The following is a 17,934-nucleotide window of genomic DNA, read 5'->3' as shown; positions in this document are numbered from 1 at the left end:
GTTTGCGAAAGCGCTGTACCCAAGTGGGAGGGGCACCCACCGACAGGATGGGCGTGATGGCCTTGCGCTGTGCACGCCATTATAAAACCTTACCCGCTACTCAGAAGTACCGCTCCCCGGAGAGGCGACGGCTCAACTTCTCCTCAGAAATCACAAATAAAATAGAGGGAACACTTATCGCTATCTCCAACATATTTAAACAACTTTTAAACGAGCTCATGACTCAGGATTTGATTGTGATTGGACGTGTGACACAACACATTAAGGCAATGGTTGTTTTCAGGAAGTTAAAATACACAGTAAGTCAATTTAAAGAGCTGCAGAACAGCATTGGTTGTTCTTCTATGGAAAATTGTAGTAATCTTTGAACATAACTCGAAAGCATGTGATTTTTATGAGTCTAAAATATTCCATACAACCTTGAACCTTCGACTGAGTCGTGAGCTGAGCTGAACTGAGCTGAGCAATTCAAAGACACCCCCATACACACACACACACACACACACACACACACACACACACACACACACACACACACACACACACACACACACACACACACACACACACACACACACTCACTCACACTCACTCACTCACTCACTCACTCTCTCTCTCTCTCTCACTCTCTCACTGCTCGACTTCATCCGGCGACTCTACTCTCCTCTCGATCACCCCCCAGTTCAGTCTAAACTTTATCACCCTGACGTGCGGTAATTCAATGGTAGTTCGAACAACGATGATGTCACTTTGAGTTTTTTTTTCGCAATATCCAAATGGTGTCATAATACATCAATACTTCAATACCTCCCTTTATTTGCATGTGTTTAGATAGCACATTTTATTTTCATATGGATCTTTTTATTGTGAAATATTCCGCAATACATATGTACCCCACCCCTTTCCCAGGTGAGACTGAGGTGGCAGAGATGCTTTTATTTTCTTTTCAGTGACCTTGCCATACTTCTGTAAAACTCAAATATAAGGAAGAACCCTGGTTTTTCATAGGACACCATCCTATATAAGAGTGTAATAATCTTTTTTTCATTGAGCCCAGAAGATTTTATGTGAAAGCATTAAGTATGCAAAAAACTGTATGTGGAAACCCAAATGAATAACAGCATATGCCATTATAGGAACCGACTAAAAAGCCCCTTATAAACAACAATGGGAGTTACCCATGAGTACAGTTGCAGCAGCCAACGCACAGCTTTCCTATAAGCTTACTGATCAAACATGAACTAAGATAGGCAGTGTAATGGAATTGCGTATAATGTCTGCGTATTTAAAGGCAAATTCCTCCTTGGGGTACTTCTGGTCCAACTACAAATGAGGCAGTAACAAAAAAGACAAAATGTGTTTCTTCAGCAGCTTTAATTCTTTTTAAAAAAACATTGATCTGTGTTTGTCCCATCCATCCTTGTCCAATTTAACGTATCTTTTCTTTTGTAGCCTATTAATTTTCTCTTTTAACTTCAAACACTTTGTGATATAATGACTATATAGTTGTTTAAAAGAAAAATAAAAGAGTGATATTCTTAAAAGATTTTTTAAAAGAATAAATAATTATAAGAAGGAAGAACGTAACATTTTTACAGATATCATTAACAACATTTAAAGGAATGTTCTGACACAAAATTTACAGTTTGGTTGTTGTCTGCTGTAATGCTAGATATTATCAAGTGTTTCCTTTTATATGGAATTTGTATTTTAAGAACCTTTTTGCTTTTTGGGCCCAATGCAAAAGGCTAGGCCCTACTTGTTTCCGAGAAATCCTGAATCAGTGAACTGAATCATTCTGAAACTTCCCACAATTATTAGCTATAACTGAGTCAAGGAAAAGAAAATGCTGAACCTGGACATTTAAACTCGGCAGTTAACACTGACCGTGATAGCTAACTGCTTTGAAACAATGAGTTCAATCTACATCAGCAGGGGGCACCAAGATCATTGTGAATAGATCATTTTCTTATTTCAAATGTAAATTTGAAGTGTGAAATGTGAAGGAAAAAAGTACATTTGTAAAATATATACATGAAGGTGCCAGCTGTGAAAATTACAGTGTCTGCATGTAAAACTAAGCCGTACATACACAAATTCTGTGCAAAACTGTCAAAGACAACTTTTCTTTGTTTTTCTCACCGACAGGGAACGCTTTCTTTACGTCATATCCTGTTAAATTCCTTCCCCTTTTTCTGCTTGTGCGTCGCCCGGAAGGAGGGGCTTCTCAACAGCGGTTGGAAGCAGTGGAGCTCGGCTGCCCTATTCCTTGGTACATTAATGCTTTCATCAAGATAGCATCCTGAAAGAAAAGAATTCAAGGTCAAACTCGGTAAGATCTTCAAACTGTTGTTATTCGGTAGGTTTAAAGATAAAGCTTTTCACGGAAGCCTCACAGAGACCGACTGTTATCTTTATTCATTTGGACAGAAGATACAGCTGATTATATTCAGCGTCAGTTGATTGACAGACCAGACAACCATTGCTATGGAAGATACTCAAGGGTCACCTCGTGACAACCTGCATGCATCCAATCAGTAGCTGTTCTCAGTCGAGTGGAGGCGGGGGTTATTTGGGATGTGGCACCGAGAGGGAGAAGGGTGGATTTCGCTGGAAGACACGTCTTACAGTTTAATTTGTGAATTTTAGTGGGGCTGTCGAATAAGAGGAACGTTTTCAAGATACAGTGTATAACTACTGTGTTTATCCCGATAGATGGCTGCATTTTTACGTTCATTTAATGAAGAATACATACACTGGCGTAGCGTTAGCTAGCTTGACATGGTTATTTCCTTTCCCATTACGAGCCAACTTCCCTAAAGTATTTGGACTAGCGAGGTTTGTGCTAGTTTGAGGTTAAAGTAAAAAGACCACCTGCAGTATATTCACTTGTTGGCTACCTAGCTACATTTGAGCTCTCTTGGAGAATTGCCGAGGCAGTAACACACGACTTTTTTGTTATAGTAGCAGTGGGTGGTCTGAAATATAGCCGCCTAGCATCATATAACGTGCGTTGTTACCCTGAGGGTAATCCATGGAGAACCTGAACTGTTTTTCATTAGCTTTGCCCCTGCTGTTTCGTATGACAATCATCTAACTCTGTCAGGAACGGTTCCGACACCTTTGTCCACTTTAGAGGGGTGTTTAGGTGCGGCCGCATCTCGTGTCTGTGGTAGTTGCAGCGTACAGCTTCCTGTGCTTCAACTGGACACTGGATCCGGGGGGGCTGCTACTATCGTGAATTGGAGCAGAGCCATGAAGGGTGACTGCTGCCGATTCATTCATCATTTGCCAGACTTTATCGCTACAGTATCAACTTAGAACATTGCGAGACGGTTCATTACATTGTGCGTCATGTATGATTACGTGCACTCACTCCTTCACCCCTGCGTGGCCAAAGCTCTGTTTGGACTTTGGCCACGCTGTGGCTTTGCTTTTTTCCCCCTTGCGACGCTCCCTCGAGTGAAGGATTTTGTTTGATGATTCGAAATACCGTTTCACTCCCAAAGCACCCTTGCTATTTGATCATTTGTTTTGCAAACACTGAACCATGTGGAGTCCCGCTTACTCGTCTCCTGCATGCTTTTGTCCTTGATTCACAATAGCTATGCTGGCCTGCATGTGTCATGAGTGAATCTTGTCAGCTCAGCGCAGTGGGGTTTTTCCAATGTTCACAGTAGGCTACTTTAGGAGATAGTTGCTCGTTTTGATTCTTCTTGTCGACGGTAATTAAATTAGGGTATAGGAATGCCGCTCTGAAGACTTACCGTTTGTGGCACCAATGGTTTTCTGCCGGAGTTTGGCTTTTGAAATGGTGTTATCAGGAAATGTGCCATCTACACTTCTTACACTGTTTAAACATAGGTATGTGCGACCTGTAATTGTTTTCACACCTGATTTCCATATTTTCCCCTCAAGACACAGGACTATGGTGATTGTGTTTTGCATACATTTAAGTGGTTGTGGTGGTGCTTTACATGGTTAGCAAATATTTAATCACATTTAATCTATAAACTCAGTGTCTGTGTCTGCTGTTATTTTGAGAATACCTTTTAAAATGGATGGTCTAGTGATTGACCCCAAGAGCACTGTTATACAGGGCTCTTTCTCCAGCGCTTTGAGTGACCGTATGGCCAAGGTAGGAGGAGCTTTGTATATTATTGGAGAGAGGAAAGTTAGAAGTATTGCAGCGCTGGAGCTGGCCACACCTATATATTACATATTGGTATCTCATTGGTAAATATTGGTATCTATTGGTAGTCTCACAAAGTGCAATTGCTTTCTGCAAATAATGTATTAGCACAAGGATTACCCAGAAGTAATATTCATGCTGGAGTATTTAGTTGCTCGTTTTGATTCTTCTTGTCGCCGGTAATTAAATTAGGGTATAGGAATGCCGCTCTGAAGACTTACCGTTTGTGGCACCAATGGTTTTCTGCCGGAGTTTGGCTTTTGAAATGGTGTTATCAGGAAATGTGCCATCTACACTTCTTACACTGTTTAAACATAGGTATGTGCGACCTGTAATTGCATGTATTAGCACAAGGATTACCCAGAAGTAATATTCATGTTGGAGTATGATGTCAGTGTATGCAGTAGTTCAGTGTGTGTAAAACTGGTGGTAGTTGCTCTGCTCTTGAGTGAGGGCGCAGTTTGCTTTTACCATAGCTGAGTCCATTAAACAGCTCCCCTTTCTTGATCGCTGTAGCTCCTGGAACAGCAGAGTGGAACGTTCTCATTTACATGTGGTAACGCTATAAAGGGCCTCCACTGGCCTGAGTGTTCATACTGAAAATGCTGGGACAGGAAATGGTGCTGTGATGGATCTAGCACACACAGGAAGTCTGTCTCTCTAAGGCTGGTCCCACAGCTCTGAGAGGAGCTGAGAGTTCACACCAGGAACGAGACTGAGTAACTGATCATTCACAAAATCGAGTTCAACTATGATTGCTTAGATCAATATTCAAATGCTTATTAAGGCTTTAAATATTACAACTCTGTTCTTAACAGAATTCATGAAGGAGAGATGTACCCTGTATAAATATCACTGGTAATTCACTGACATTATTAATTTTCCTTTCTGAAGGTGTGATTTAATGCCACATGCTGTCGTGAGTCCCTTTTTGCACTAGAACAGGAGTTTAACACAGTTCTTTAGTGATTTGATGATTTAATATATATAATCTTAGGAACTATAGAACAATTAAATATTACATCAAATGCACATCCCCAGGGCAGACTCTCATACCCCATTGTTTTAGTTCCTTGTATTATTCTTGGTGTCATTTGTTTAAGCTTGCTGTAACAGGGTTACCAGGGGAAAGTTGAGTTTCTCTGTGTGTATTTTGCTGAGTGTTGGCTGGAAGACTCCATGGCAGGTCATCTGGGTTTTGTCAACCAGCAGTAGTGAGGTTTGAAAAGGGACCGAGAATGAGCTCACATTCTGAACATACCATTTTCCTTCCAGGAGGGAGGTATTCAGATGCCTTATCTGGTCCCAGCTCAGCTGTTCTGAATTTGATTCTCCTGTCTCATTAGACTTAGGCTTGTGTTGAATGGGCCTATTATTGGTGAAGATTGTTCCTGGACTGTTTTTATTGGGTGTGTTACTTAGTCCTAAATTGAATCAACCACAGTCATTAAAATGCACTGTGAATACATGGGGTTAAAGATAGAACCAATTGAACATTTGATACGAAAGCTTTATTGAAATGAATATGTGTTCCACAAGTTTCATTTTGATGGGAGTATTGTTATTTACTTGGCATATTCTCTTAACTACACTAGTACAGAGTTAGTTCAGGTGGAGCTGCTTAAGGTTAGAACAGCCCACCAGGGAATCAGATCTGCTGGTTATAAGCCTACATCTCTAACCACCATGCCACATGGACACTGTCAGTCATCTGTAGCAATATTCCTGTGTGAAAAGTTCATGTGAACAGAGACCCTAAAGCCTCTCGTACCAGATACTATTGGACTGAATGTCACTAGCATGGGATATAACAACTCAGACTTGGATGTCTGTTCTCATGCGTGTGAAGAGTGAAAACGGCTCAACGGCTCAATTAATCACAGACAGGCAATGTCGATACCAGATGACGGTTTGTGAAAAGTCGGTAAACAATGTCAGAACGCTAATGTTTTTTAATGGTGACCCTGGGGTTATTCATTCCCCCTTGTTTTGGCCAGCACTGTCAGAGGAGATTCTCAGCGCAGGCTCTCCTCTCTGGGAAATAAACACATTCCCATCCGAGTCATGAAGGAGATGGGTGCTCCATAACTCACGCGTCCCCACCTCCTCCTGGCCTGGTTCCTCTCAGGAAGGGTCACGGTCTGCTGACTCCCACGCGGGAGGGGAACTTCAGGAGGAGCCAAACTTCCCTGTTTGCCACAGGGCAAAAAAGAAAAAACTGCATTTCATGGAACAGCTCGACCTGCAGCGCTAACATGCCAGTCTTCCTCTCTGAGGGCGGACTCGGAGGGCCTTGTTGAGCATGTGGAAGCTCTTCATATTCAGGAAATTCCTCTCAGTTCAGCAGAGTTCTGCTGCTTGGTTATCTGCATGTTCTAACAAGCCACATGTGCCTCTGTCTGTGTCCAAGCCTAGCCACGATTTCTGTGGCATTACACTGTAGAGCATCGCGTGCAAACACAGGAACATTCAATTTACTCGTTGTCTTTATGAGGCGAATTCAGCGTGAATCATCTTGTTTTAAATCCATTTTATGGAAGTGGTGCTTATTTGCTTGAGTATAAACCTTTGACCTGCCATTCACCTGTCATGTTTTCCAGTAAACAATAGACAGCAGATTGTCCTACAACAACTTGCCAGGCCAGTAATTTAGGTCACCTTGGGCACCCAGCTCCCTTATCAGATGTGCTGCTCCTGAGCTGATCCCAATTACAGCAGAGGGAAGTGAAGCTTGACTGCCCCCAGCGCTGTCCCGTACCGCATTCGATTGTGTGCAGGAATGGAGGGTGTCTTCCTCAGACTCGGCGCTGTTTTGAAAAGCAGATACGGTAATAAGGGACATTTCTTTGGCCTAGTGTTGGAAAATCCTCAGATGGAAAAAGGCCTGGAGTTGCTCCGCAGTTGTTTATATTCTTAATGGCTTTACGAGACGCCGTAACTTATGTTGAGGAACCTTTCCATCATTTCAGCTGAGCACCGGAGAGCCCATTTATGTGGGCTGGACTGTGTCCTGGGAAGTATTCAATAAAGTTTTGAATACAAGAAGAAAGGCCTGGTCAGTGTTAAGGATCCTCTCAGAGCCGTGGCAGGAGATGGGCGGGCTGAGAGAGCGTTCTGAGAGCGGCCTGTCCGCACCCCAGCGCCTCTCTCTCCCCCCTCTCTGGCCAGGCCTGCTTCCTGTTGGGGTGAAAGGGGAACCTTGTCGCCGTGGTGACCCATTTATCTAGCTCCAGGGCTGAGGAGGGGGATTGTGCAGGTTTGTGGGGGAGTTTTGTTCCATGTACCCTGTCACAGGGGGATTACTGCAGAAAAAGTGGGGGGTGGGGGTGGCGGTGGGGGGGGGGGGGGGTGCAGAGCTTGAGTAGGGGGAAAAAGAGGGAAAGGAAGAAGGAGAGGAAAAGCGTTTGGCAGACAGGGATACGCAGTACGGAGGAAATGGAGGGAAAGCGATGACAGGACAGAAACAATGAGGGGGGAGGGGGCTGGAAGGGGGGAGTGCTGGCAGCAGTTGAGTGTGATGCTGGAGGGGGGGAGGGCAGGGTGGGGGAGGCTCGCTTTAAATAAAGCCAGCCCTCTTAATCATATCCTCATGAATGTGAAAAGAAGCAAGGCTCCACCGAAACTCAGCCGTGCCCAGGGCCGCGCCTCGCTGAGGTCATCGGAAGATTAGAACGGTGATCCCGAATCTTCCCTCTCTTTGTGCTCCTTGACACCAGGGCTAGATATGTTTGCAATTTCCTGTTCTTCAAGCAGTTGACACGATGAGAGTTGTGATAAACGCAGTTTCTCAAGGGACATACCTCCCTTCTTCGGAAAGAAGCGTCTTTAGAAGAGCAGGGCTGTGGATGGGACTCGCACAGAGCCCCTATTCAGCACCCTGCTACCCAAATCTCTCAAAGAGCCCCCTGTGCAGCCCCTCCTCCCAGCTCTTGTTTGTATTCTGTGTGGACCCACAGGGGGTGGGACGTCTCCCTCACCCCACTCCATCTCTGCCTGTTTTACCAGCCTCAGTGAATCCATTTGTAGGTCACTTTATCTCAGATTTAAAGCACCAGGGGATCTGTCTTTGACCCGACATTAAGCTACATTTAGATGCAAACCATACATTTGGCCAAGAAGCTTGTTGAGGTGCGTCAGTCTGTTACACTTCCACCCAGTTCAATAACGTGTCCCTGTATGCAGGGTTAGAGTGCTTGATAGGTGTGTTCCCCTTGCTTGTGTGCCAGTTTGCACAGTGCCGATTACCTGACCTATTGCTCTACACAACTTTACCTGTAGCCTGTCACAAAAGATTCTGAGCGGGGAACTTCAGTAAACGGATGTCAATATTGAGCTGAGTTATGTGTCTTCCTCTTGTGGCTGACACTGTGTTTTTGTTGGCAATATGCCTTAAATCACTTTATTATTGTCAGTTGAAAATACAAGTCCTGTTGTGTCTCACCCTATGCATTAATGTCTATAAGGGTGAGGGTTTCTTCATATTTGAGTCACCGCGGTTTCTGTGGTTACAGGTCTTTTTTGATGGTATTGAAATCAAAATTGGCACATGACCTGGGCAGCAGCAATTTATCGGCTGAGTTCATGGGGTTAGCCTTGGATGTGGCTCAGACTGTCCCCAGCAGCTCCACAGGTTCGCAGCCAGCAGTGCCTCGCTTGTGCAACGCAGTTTGCTTTCACTTTCATTTACATGCAAAAGTTACCCAATTTGCTTTCAGGTAGTAGGTCTTACATCAGGCCTTTTAATCAGTTTGTGCAGTATCCCATTGATGCCCTGATTCCAGCTTTACAGAGGAGGAATATCCTATGGAATATTCCAGGGTTTTCCCCCTAACGCCTACAGCAACGGAACTGTGCAGGACAGCTGGTTACCATGGAGATTCCAACTCCGCCACTGTATGCTGACTAATGTGTAAACTCTGATGGGTCAGAACAGCACCTGACCGCTGCCGTCGTCCTCCCCCAGCACGGGTCCCTCAGGGCGTATCTAGAGCAGAAGCGGACAGTTTAGAGGGATCCACGCTGCAGTCATTGGCGTGGAAATCTACACATTTTTTTCTCATCTGATCATAAGAACATAAGAGCATATGATGACGTGAACAGGCCATTCGGCCCAGCCAAGCTCGCCATTTCTTAAGGTCGTATCCCGCTCTTCAGAATTCAGTTTTCAGCACAGGTGAGGGGGAACTCTGCAGCCAATGGAATCCTGGCACTGTAAGCTGCAGGCAGGAAGTGCTGGTATTCACAGGAAGTGCAGGGGCTGGAGGAGTGCAACTGGGCCTGGTTTAACATTTACTGGCTCTGGCCACCGGCTCCTCTGGTTTCCTCATCACATAGTCCGGAGCAGCGCAGTGAGAGTCATGTGCTGCACTGTGGCCCCAGGTGTGCCTCCCTCCGGCTCTCTTTAGCCGGAATCCTGCCAGACAACTGCACATTTCTCTGGTCCGTTGATGAAACGTCAACCTTTAAACAGAGCGCGTTATGGAACTGGTCTCTTAACTCTCCCCGATAAGGCACTTAATACTTGAGCCTTCAGCAACTTATATGCTTTGAAGGACAGCTTTAACAGACACTGGTGTGCTAAAGACTCGTGTACACACAAACTGGCAGGGTTTTGACTCAGACATTTTTAGCTGTTATTCCTGTAGTGGTGGATGTCTCATGCCTGTTTACCCGCCCAGCTGTTCACAGATTACCTGGAGATTAGACTCATCACATTCTAATCAAATATGCCATCCTGGCAAGAACAAACACCAGTGCAGACATGGCCACGCCTTTACCATGTCACCGTGCCCAAATAACAAACCCAGTGTCACTGCAGGTTCAGAGTGTCTGAGATAAGGGACTCATTGTGAGTGCACATTATTCAGTGCGTCTCAGTCCTGCTTGGAAGGTGTCCAGTGGAAGTGTAGCACCTGCCTGCCTCTCGCCATTCCCAGCACTCTACCCACGACCCCCGGCAAAGCAGCGTGTCACCAAGTGGCTTTTGGCACTTCGGACATAGTGATGTGCTGGCCGATACGATATGAGCGAGCAGATTTAAGTCTGAGTGGCATTACAGCAAGGCGTGCCGCCTGCCTGTGCCGTGTGCTGCTTTGGAGTGGACATAGTTCTGTGGTTCATTTGGGAAATAAACAACTGATGATGAATCTTTACAAGGAGATCTGCATGAGGCAGCGTTCCTTTATGTTTTCCAGATGCAGGGCCACTCGATCGAAAAACTGAGATTACGCTTAATGAAATAATAAAGTCTCTATAGCACAAGATTATCTGGATGGCTCCACTCTTAAGCCTGTGAGCTCATGGCAAACTGAAATCCATATAAGGACCGATACGGCCACTCAGAAGTCACCGGGAGATGGATTGTGCAGGCCCCATTGGGTACAGAGCAGAGCTGTGCTCTTATTTCGGGGCTGTGACGGAGAGAGGTTACTGTGTGGGTTGCCTGCTGTGTGGATTCTGTCCTCTGAGGATCCTAATGAATTTGACTAACCACGAGATTCATCATGTATATTTTAACAGTCTCCAGCAGTCGAGGCTAGGCAGATACAGTAACAGTCCAACGCTGTTTTTCTGGGTCACACAACCTGAGATTTTGGTGGGACTGTCCTTTTTTTAACCTTTGCCATTTGCCCGTTGGTTCACTAATGTACCCAGCAGTGTTTTAAAGTTAAGCAGCCCCACAGCAGATGCCGCTACTCCTATACTGCAGTTGTTTTCATTGTAATATTTGTCCACTTTATTTTACCTGGTTACACTTAACAAATATGTTAGCTAGTGAGAGACATGAAAGACAATCCGTGCTGTCCTGTATCAGCTATTCCTCTTTTGTAGACTGGACTCGGGGTGTTTGTGTGTATGCATGTGTACACATGTGAAATGACCTTCTACAAGAAATGCTTAGCACAGCAAGTCTGGCTGCCTTTGGCCTCCCTTTCCCGCACCTTATGCCATTTCTGTGACAGCCCCGCGTTGCCAGGGTTTCCATCGACAATGGCAGGAAGCATCAGGACAGGGCCTCCTTCCTGAGAGGGGAGGGGCAGTATTGCTCGGTGGCCCCTCCCTCCTAGAGGTGGCTCTTACTTATGGTGTGAGCCATTAATCTGACTCAACCCATCAGTGTGTGTGGCAACACCCAAGGGGGGAGGAGTTACCCTCCCTTTTCTGTTATTGGACACTGTAATGGAAAGAGGAACTGCTTATATTTTTAATGAATAAAAATGTTTGTCTCGGTTTCACTTGTCCTTGGTAATGGGTTTTATTTTGTCACAAGGCATGATAAACTGCTTTGTGGCCATACCAAAATAGAGAGAAATAAAGTTTCTATGAGAACGACTTCAAATTGATTGCGTGTCAAATGAGAATCCAATATAGGTCTCGGGCTGAACATTAATCTTGTGCCAGATTGCGTGAGAGCAGATCTGGGACTGTTTTTTGGCTGTCAGGTGACGTAGAACAGAGGAGGGAAAGTACTCATGGACGAAGGTCAGAACTTCCTGGGGAAAACTCCAGAGAGAGCAAGCGATAGAGAGAGAGAGAGAGGTGACAATTCAGACTGATGTTCACTCTTCAGTCATTGGGAGACCTACAGAAGAATAAAGACCAGTGGAGTTTGTTTCATAAACATTGTGCTGCACCTGGTGATGACACTCCTCTCCTGTACAGAGCCTTTTCGTTAAGCGGTGAGTCTTACTTTACATTACAGTTGCTTAGCAGACACTGTTATCCAGAGCATAGCTTACTACATGTTGTCCATTTATACATGTATTGTGGTCGTTCAGGTGAAGTACCATGTCCAGGGGTACAATGGCAGTGCCCCACTTGGGGGAAGTGAACCAGCAACTTTTGGGTTGTAAGCCATGTTCCTTACCGCTACACCACACTGCTGCTAAAAGAAAGTGTTATTTTAATTAATTTTTGCTGTGTGATAGATGTTGGATTTTATTCCTTCCACCCTGTGCACGCTGCACGTGAATGTCCTGTGACAAATTGGCTGCATTAGTTAAACCCCGGTCTACAGGGTGTGGAGGGACAGCAGTTTGCGAACTGTCTGTGTGTACACGCCTACCCTGAGCACCCTCGCAGTATACCGATGACTTTACAGGATGTGAAGTAACCATGTGATTGAGTTGCGCGCCTGGAATACAGAGAATGGCTGTGAGAGGCCGGACAGGGTGTGGCTGTTTCCAGGAGGACTGCTGCCCAGCCAGGGAGATATCAACAGTCACCTGACTCATTACTGCCCTCTTTCCAGTGGAATATCACCACACAATGCGCCACGCATAGGGGGGGCTGGATTTCATCAAGTGTCCGTACAGCACCAGACAGCGGTCTTGGATAATGCTGCTCCCTCATGCTAACTGACTGGCGGATGTGAGACACTGCTTCAGAATGTGATTTCAGTGTGGGGAGACATCAGGTCTTGTCTCACTCTCACTGGCACCAGCTGCCTAAGTTTGTGATTACTGCTGTTGTGCATCTGTTTTTCCCGTGACCATCTTCGGTCTCTGACCTGGTATGTGTATGTGAGTCCATGTGTGTGAGTGTATTTTAGTTTGAGTTCTGTGCCTTTCGTCCACAGTGATACAGAGGAAGAGATGGGACATTACTTAGCACTACACCTGGCTTCACTTGGCATACATAATATAGCTTCACAGTTACCGTTTAAAACAAAGCAAGGCAAATCCAAGAGCCGAGAATGTCTGAACTTGTTAAGTCCAAGACCACTATGCTTTTAATTTTGGTCAACCAGTCAGAATCTTCCTGGACTGACAGAACCTTTCAGCATATTTCAGATCTGTACCACATGTACAGTACCAGGGGAGCAGTATAGGGAGATCTTCAGTGCTGCTGTGAGAGGTGAGACATGAGCTTTACTTTCCCCATGATTGTCTCACTCTGTGCTGCACCTAAATGACTTGTGCACATGTCTAATGGAGATGCTTGATGAGCAGTCTTCATAAAGATGGAGGGAGGGTCAGTCAGAGCATTTTTCAGGCTCCTGTTTTCCTGCTGCCCCCCGCGCTCCACCTCGCTGCCCTGGTCTAATGGAGTGATGGATGGTATTGGCCCCTAGGGATGGTGCAGTCCTATTGAGCCCCAGACTAGTTCCATTCATAAAGAGGCTACAGCAGTGTGATGGTATTGATCTGTCCTTTCACAGTGTGTGAGAGTGTGTGTGTGTGTGTGTGTGTGTGTGTGTGTGTGTGTGGGTGTGTGGGGGGGGGGGGGGGCTTCCCAGTGACCGGGGCCCTGTTAAAGGGATGCGTTCAATACCTTTGGCTCACACACTCTCTGTTCACCTTTCAGATTCTGGCTCTGCTCCGTCTATGGGAGTACAGCCAGCCTCTGTATGGTCAGTCCAGGCAGGCAGTACTGCTGAGGTTGCACCACTGTATCGGCTGCTCCCCATTTCAGCCCTTTTCATTCCCTGTTGGCTTAATTGGCCTAAATTGACTGGATATTTTTAGCATCTAGCCAACAGCTTAATGTATTTTTTTTTCTTGGTCACGTTCTAAATTGTGACCCCTCTGAATGTCAACAGATCCCTTGTGGAAATTCTATGAATGTGAGAGAGTATGATCCTGTCAGTTAAGAAACTGAGAGGAGGAGAGGGGGGAGGGGGTTCCCACACACGCTAGTATTAATACTTCGTCTAGTGTTTCAGGACTTTGCACGTGTTGGGAGTTCTCAGTATGCCTACAAGGGGTGTCAGCCAGTGTCTTTGGGCGTGCACATTGGCCGCTGGTCTGAGATCTGTGTGCGTGTCCACAGGAGGAGCCAGTCAGTCTGCTTGGGGAGAGTGAGCATACGGCTGTGGAAGGAGTCCAGCAATGGCAGCCAATAAGAGCAAGAACCAGAGCTCCCTGGCCCTGCACAAGGTCATCATGGTGGGCAGTGGCGGCGTGGGCAAGTCGGCGCTCACCCTGCAGTTCATGTACGACGAGGTGAGGCTCTCTGTCCCTCTCGGCCCCACTCGTCCCCTCTTCAGAATCAGAGGCACAAAACACTTCAATGTACAGTTACACAGTGGAACAATCTGACTGCCAGTGCTGGGAAATGCAACTAAAGGGAAATCCTGATTCTGGAAATAAGCCAGACGTAACTCCCCTGTAGTTGCTCAGCTCAGCTGACTCGTGTCAGTGTTCCCTGGTTTTGAGTGCAGGATAAAATAAACACGAATACGAATGTTTAGGTCCTCTGGGAACTGGTGTACAACATCATCATCTCCCCTGTGGTTCTGCAGTATTTTCACACTTGTTCAGAGGTGATGGCCATTTAAAAATCTATCCAGAATACTCTGGTACCTGCTTTTGGACACAAAGCTTGATAGAGCCACGCTAACCAGTAACGCTCTATGTGGCTGGAGTGTGGGAAAATGTTTCATGCTTTTCTTGGTGTCTTGCATATTCCCTCAGTTTGTGGAGGACTATGAGCCCACGAAGGCAGACAGCTACAGGAAGAAGGTGGTTCTGGATGGGGAGGAGGTCCAGATCGACATCCTGGACACGGCTGGACAGGAGGATTACGCTGCTATCCGGGACAATTACTTCCGCTCCGGAGAGGGCTTCCTGCTGGTGTTCTCCATCACTGAGCATGAGTCCTTCACCGCCACGGCCGAGTTCAGGTCTGTCCCACACCATACCGCACCAACACGCTCCTGTGCTGAGCTAATCCTCACTCCACACTGACAGATAGGTCAGGTCAGGACTCTACTGTTGAGAGGGCTGCACAGTGTAGTGTTACTGCTCCAAAGAAACCACTGAGATCCACAAATCTGTGACAATGTGTGAAAGTCACATATCAGATGCAGGAATATATTCATTTTGTTAGTCTGTACTTACTTGCCACTTTCCTGGATTTAGCAGTCAGACAGAGAAGGCATGCTGATTTTGCCCCAGCTCTGCCAACATTATGTAAAACATCTACTAGTATTAATTAATGTTAATTAACAGAGATATGACTCTATACAATGGGCAGTATTAACGGTAATATGAATATGAATGTGGGTGATTGGAAGCATTAATTATAAATGATGAAAGGAGACATGATTGGCAGTAACCTCTATTCCCCAGTCTTACTGCTGTGTGCGTGTCTCTTTGTGTCAGGGAGCAGATTCTACGTGTGAAGGCAGAGGAGGATAAGATCCCCCTGCTGTTGGTGGGGAACAAGTCAGACCTGGAGGAGCGCAGGCAGGTGATGGTGGACGAGGCCCGGGGCAAAGCTGAGGAGTGGGGGGTGCAGTACGTGGAGACCTCCGCCAAAACGAGAGCCAACGTGGACAAGGTACGCTCCAACGCTGAGTGCTGTTTCACGCTACCTGCTTACCCACTGACCTTTTATCAGTGAAGACCCTTAGTTTCAGCCTCCTCATCTCTATTATAACCAATGTAATGTTCATTGAACATGGTGCAATAGTTTATACAGTAGAGTGTAAAGACACTATAATTAATTCACCTGAGAGTACCTCAAAGCTACAGTTGATTTTAAATAATTATCCCTTGAAAAATCAGTTAAAGACCATGTCCTGCTATGCCTGAAATGTTTTAAAAGCATGAAAGAGGGGAAATTAGGTGGAAACCATTTGCCATGGAAAAAGGGGGAAACCATCTTATTCACACCAAATTGCCTATTGATTCCTCCATGCCATTCACATCAGCCTTGTTTAAAGGAGGCTCTGCGCAGATCCACAAATGTTTACATCTTATCGATGTGCTAATCTAACCATCTGCGCTTGTCCAAATGGTGTAAAGATCAGTACACCAGCTCTGAATTGTTTACACGCAATCTTTCCAATGCAGTCTCACCTAAAATCACCTAAAATGTCTGTGCATTAGTGGTGAAATTTTACATGTAATTTACATAATGTATGTATGAACATTTTAAAACAGCAAGAGGTGATATATTTATGCCTTCACTGTAGGTGATCTGACTTATCTTACATGCCGGCATTGAAAGGAACGTGATCATTATGCATTGCTAGAAAGACAGGAAGTGATGTTGGTACCAACAGTCTTTCATCTTTTTATTCAGGTGTTCTTTGACCTGATGCGTGAGGTGCGAGCAAAAAAGATGTCAGAAAACAAGGACAGAAACGGCAAGAAGAGCGGCAAGGGCAAGAAGAGCTTCAAAGAGCGTTGCTGTTTACTCTGATCCACACGGGACCTCTCGGCACCAAACCACGATCGCCACTCGAAATCACAGCTCAGAACAACAAAAAATCTGTTTTTGACAGAATCTGATCATGGTGGGTTCGTTATTATCTGAACCATTGTTTCTTTTTTTTGCCTAGAAATACAAAAATATAATCAAATCCATTTTTGCCCCCACCACCCACAGAGCCCACCATGATGTGGCTCACTGAAACTAGTGAGTGAGGATCATGGGAGTTTTTCTTTGCAACATTCAGCTGGCAAATTGTTTCCAACACTAAGCTTTGTTCTGTTATGTAGCTACCGCTTTTGGTTTTCTAAGGTTGTAGGAGCAATGGTAGGATCCACGTAAGCAGTTGTTTTAGAATGGTGCGTGCGCACGTTAGACAAAGTACCCCAGCAGTAGACACAGGAACGTGTGAAGCTCGATGTCCTACCTGTATGAAGCACATGCAATTCTCCTGTAGGTCGTTCGATAACTTAGTTATTGCGGGAACTGTTTGAGTAAACTGCCATTGACCTAAAATATTCTTCTGCTTTGGAGGTCATCACAGCAGGATCCAGGTGGAACTGAGAACTTCTGGTTCTGTTTTTTTTTTTTTTTATCGTCGTTTATGTAAGGCTGTTCGAGAACCTGCACTGTGGAACTACGCTATTGCAGCCCAATAACAAAGCTGGTGCTACTTTTAGACTGTGTAACCACATAACGTCATTGGCAGTATGTACTGCTACAAATATTAGCAGATTAATATAGCTGCTTACCCTGTGTTCAGTTTAGCCAGAACAGCAAAAATGTTTCCCTCAGTGTCTGGAAAAAGTGGAGATAGTTTAAACACTAGCACTGGGGGCAGTCTTATTCTGAAGTCTATAGTAAGCAATACCCATAGTGAAATTCCTAGCAAGCAGCTATTTCACAATTCAAGCAAGCTCATTTTAGCTGGATAATCTCAGGACCAGTCACAAATACTGTTAGCAACCAAAACACAAGTTCTAGTTCCACCTGGTTCTGGTTACAATAGTGTAAAAGGGGCTAAGAGACCCCCAACCCCCCCCCCCCCCCCCCCATCATCAACTGAAGAAGAAAAGAACTGCAACAAAGCAGCCACCTACATCACAGAAGTGAAGTCATTTGATTGGTGGAGGCTTACTGAGGAGCGGTTTAGTGGATATAGACTTGAGTTGACTCCTCCCCTTAGTGCCCCAAAGAAGGCGTGGTCAGGCAGTGCAGCATCACAAAGGGACCGGCAGCTGCCATTGCATACTCTTCACCCTTACGCATGTGCGCACTCTGAGACGTAGACAATCACACCCTCGACCATACACACCATGCTGCAATACTGACTGTGGTCAAATCCCCCTCTCATGGTCATGCAGCATAACCCTTTGTTCTCTCACATGTGTAGCACAGCATTTAGATTTGCAGTAGTTTAAGAAAAAAATACTTGTTTAGAAGTGCACTACATTGCCAACATGGTCCAACAGAAAGTAACAGCATTCCTCATTAGTAACCATCTTTGCATACTGAATATCTTGCCTTGTGGGAAGTGGTGCCAAACTTTTAGGGTGACAAATTGCATTAGAAAACTTTTTCAC

General features: G+C 45.4%; 1 protein-coding gene across 1 annotated transcript; it reads left to right on the top strand.

Moving 5' to 3' along the window:
- Positions 1 to 2,211: 2,211 nt before the first annotated feature.
- Positions 2,212 to 17,394, top strand: ralba (v-ral simian leukemia viral oncogene homolog Ba (ras related)). The gene is made up of 5 exons (XM_036544973.1): positions 2,212 to 2,332; positions 13,964 to 14,136; positions 14,608 to 14,816; positions 15,298 to 15,475; positions 16,223 to 17,394. The coding sequence occupies exons 2-5, from the start codon at positions 14,023 to 14,025 to the stop codon at positions 16,340 to 16,342; spliced, it is 621 nt and encodes a 206-aa protein (XP_036400866.1). The 5' UTR covers positions 2,212 to 2,332; positions 13,964 to 14,022; the 3' UTR covers positions 16,343 to 17,394.
- Positions 17,395 to 17,934: the final 540 nt, after the last annotated feature.

Source organism: Megalops cyprinoides, chromosome 14 (genome assembly GCF_013368585.1).
Source record: "Megalops cyprinoides isolate fMegCyp1 chromosome 14, fMegCyp1.pri, whole genome shotgun sequence".
In the NCBI taxonomy this organism is placed as follows: domain Eukaryota; kingdom Metazoa; phylum Chordata; class Actinopteri; order Elopiformes; family Megalopidae; genus Megalops; species Megalops cyprinoides.
The sequence above is the reverse complement of the archived record's forward strand: the minus strand, read 5'-3'. Positions and strand labels throughout refer to the sequence as shown.

Bases quoted from the DNA above. Each gene is read 5' to 3' on its own strand.
- ralba (XM_036544973.1), top strand. From the start codon at position 14,023: ATGGCAGCCAATAAGAGCAAGAACCAGAGCTCCCTGGCCCTGCACAAG. The intron at 14,137-14,607 runs GTGAGGCTCTCT...ATATTCCCTCAG, and splicing joins TGCAGTTCATGTACGACGAG to TTTGTGGAGGACTATGAGCC. The intron at 15,476-16,222 runs GTACGCTCCAAC...CTTTTTATTCAG, and splicing joins CGAGAGCCAACGTGGACAAG to GTGTTCTTTGACCTGATGCG.